Source organism: Penaeus monodon, chromosome 28 (genome assembly GCF_015228065.2).
Source record: "Penaeus monodon isolate SGIC_2016 chromosome 28, NSTDA_Pmon_1, whole genome shotgun sequence".
Lineage (NCBI taxonomy): Eukaryota > Metazoa > Arthropoda > Malacostraca > Decapoda > Penaeidae > Penaeus > Penaeus monodon.
The window spans coordinates 32,635,665-32,636,334 of NC_051413.1; the positions used below are offsets into that span (position 1 = coordinate 32,635,665).

At 46.9% G+C, this 670-nt stretch overlaps 1 protein-coding gene across 1 annotated transcript in view; it reads right to left on the reverse strand.

Moving 5' to 3' along the window:
• The window catches only part of LOC119591177 (cartilage oligomeric matrix protein-like), a 14,802-nt gene that overhangs the window by 5,391 nt on the left and 8,741 nt on the right, over nucleotides 1-670 (reverse strand). Inside the window, exon 18 of the mRNA XM_037939886.1 lies at nucleotides 21-302. Coding sequence (XP_037795814.1) covers nucleotides 21-302 — 282 coding nt within the window. The remainder of the gene's footprint in view (nucleotides 1-20; nucleotides 303-670) is intronic.

A 670-nucleotide genomic window follows, 5' to 3' on the forward strand; every position in this document is an offset into this window, starting at 1 on the left:
GCTACACCCGTAATCCGTACACAAACTCCGTGGTGAAAATCCCGTTGTTTTTGGGGCAGTTATCGAGAGCGTCTCGGACGCCGTCCTGGTCGTAGTCGTTTTCGCAGATGTCTCCGACGCCGTCGCCGTCCGTGTCAAGCTGGTCCGGGTCGTGGACGAGAGGACACCTGTCGACGCCATTGAGGACGCCGTCTCCATCGGCGTCGTCGTCACACGCGTCGCCAGCTGCGTCGCCGTCGTAGTTAAGCTGGTCAGCATTGGCAACGTTCGGGCAGTTGTCTAAATCATCCTGAACACCATCGCTGCCGGAGAAGTTATAAGAGAGCCACAGGCATAGAGGGAATTCTGTCGCTACTTCCTTAACATGCTTTAATACATAACTATATACCTATACTACATACGTGCAATGGATACGTCTCTATAGATAATCCCAGATTTATATGTATACATTCAATATGTACTCAGAGAAAACATATATTATCGCCCGCGGGGTAGAAGGAAACCGTTGGCAAATGCCCCTCTGCACTCCATAAAATGTAATCCACGCATTTACCATCAAACTAGAAGTATTGAATTTTCTTATTAATAATAAGAAGAATCTACTCAATTTTAGCTTTAGAATAAGGCTAAATTAACTCCCCCAAGGTCGAATTACGGCATGTGTACGAAA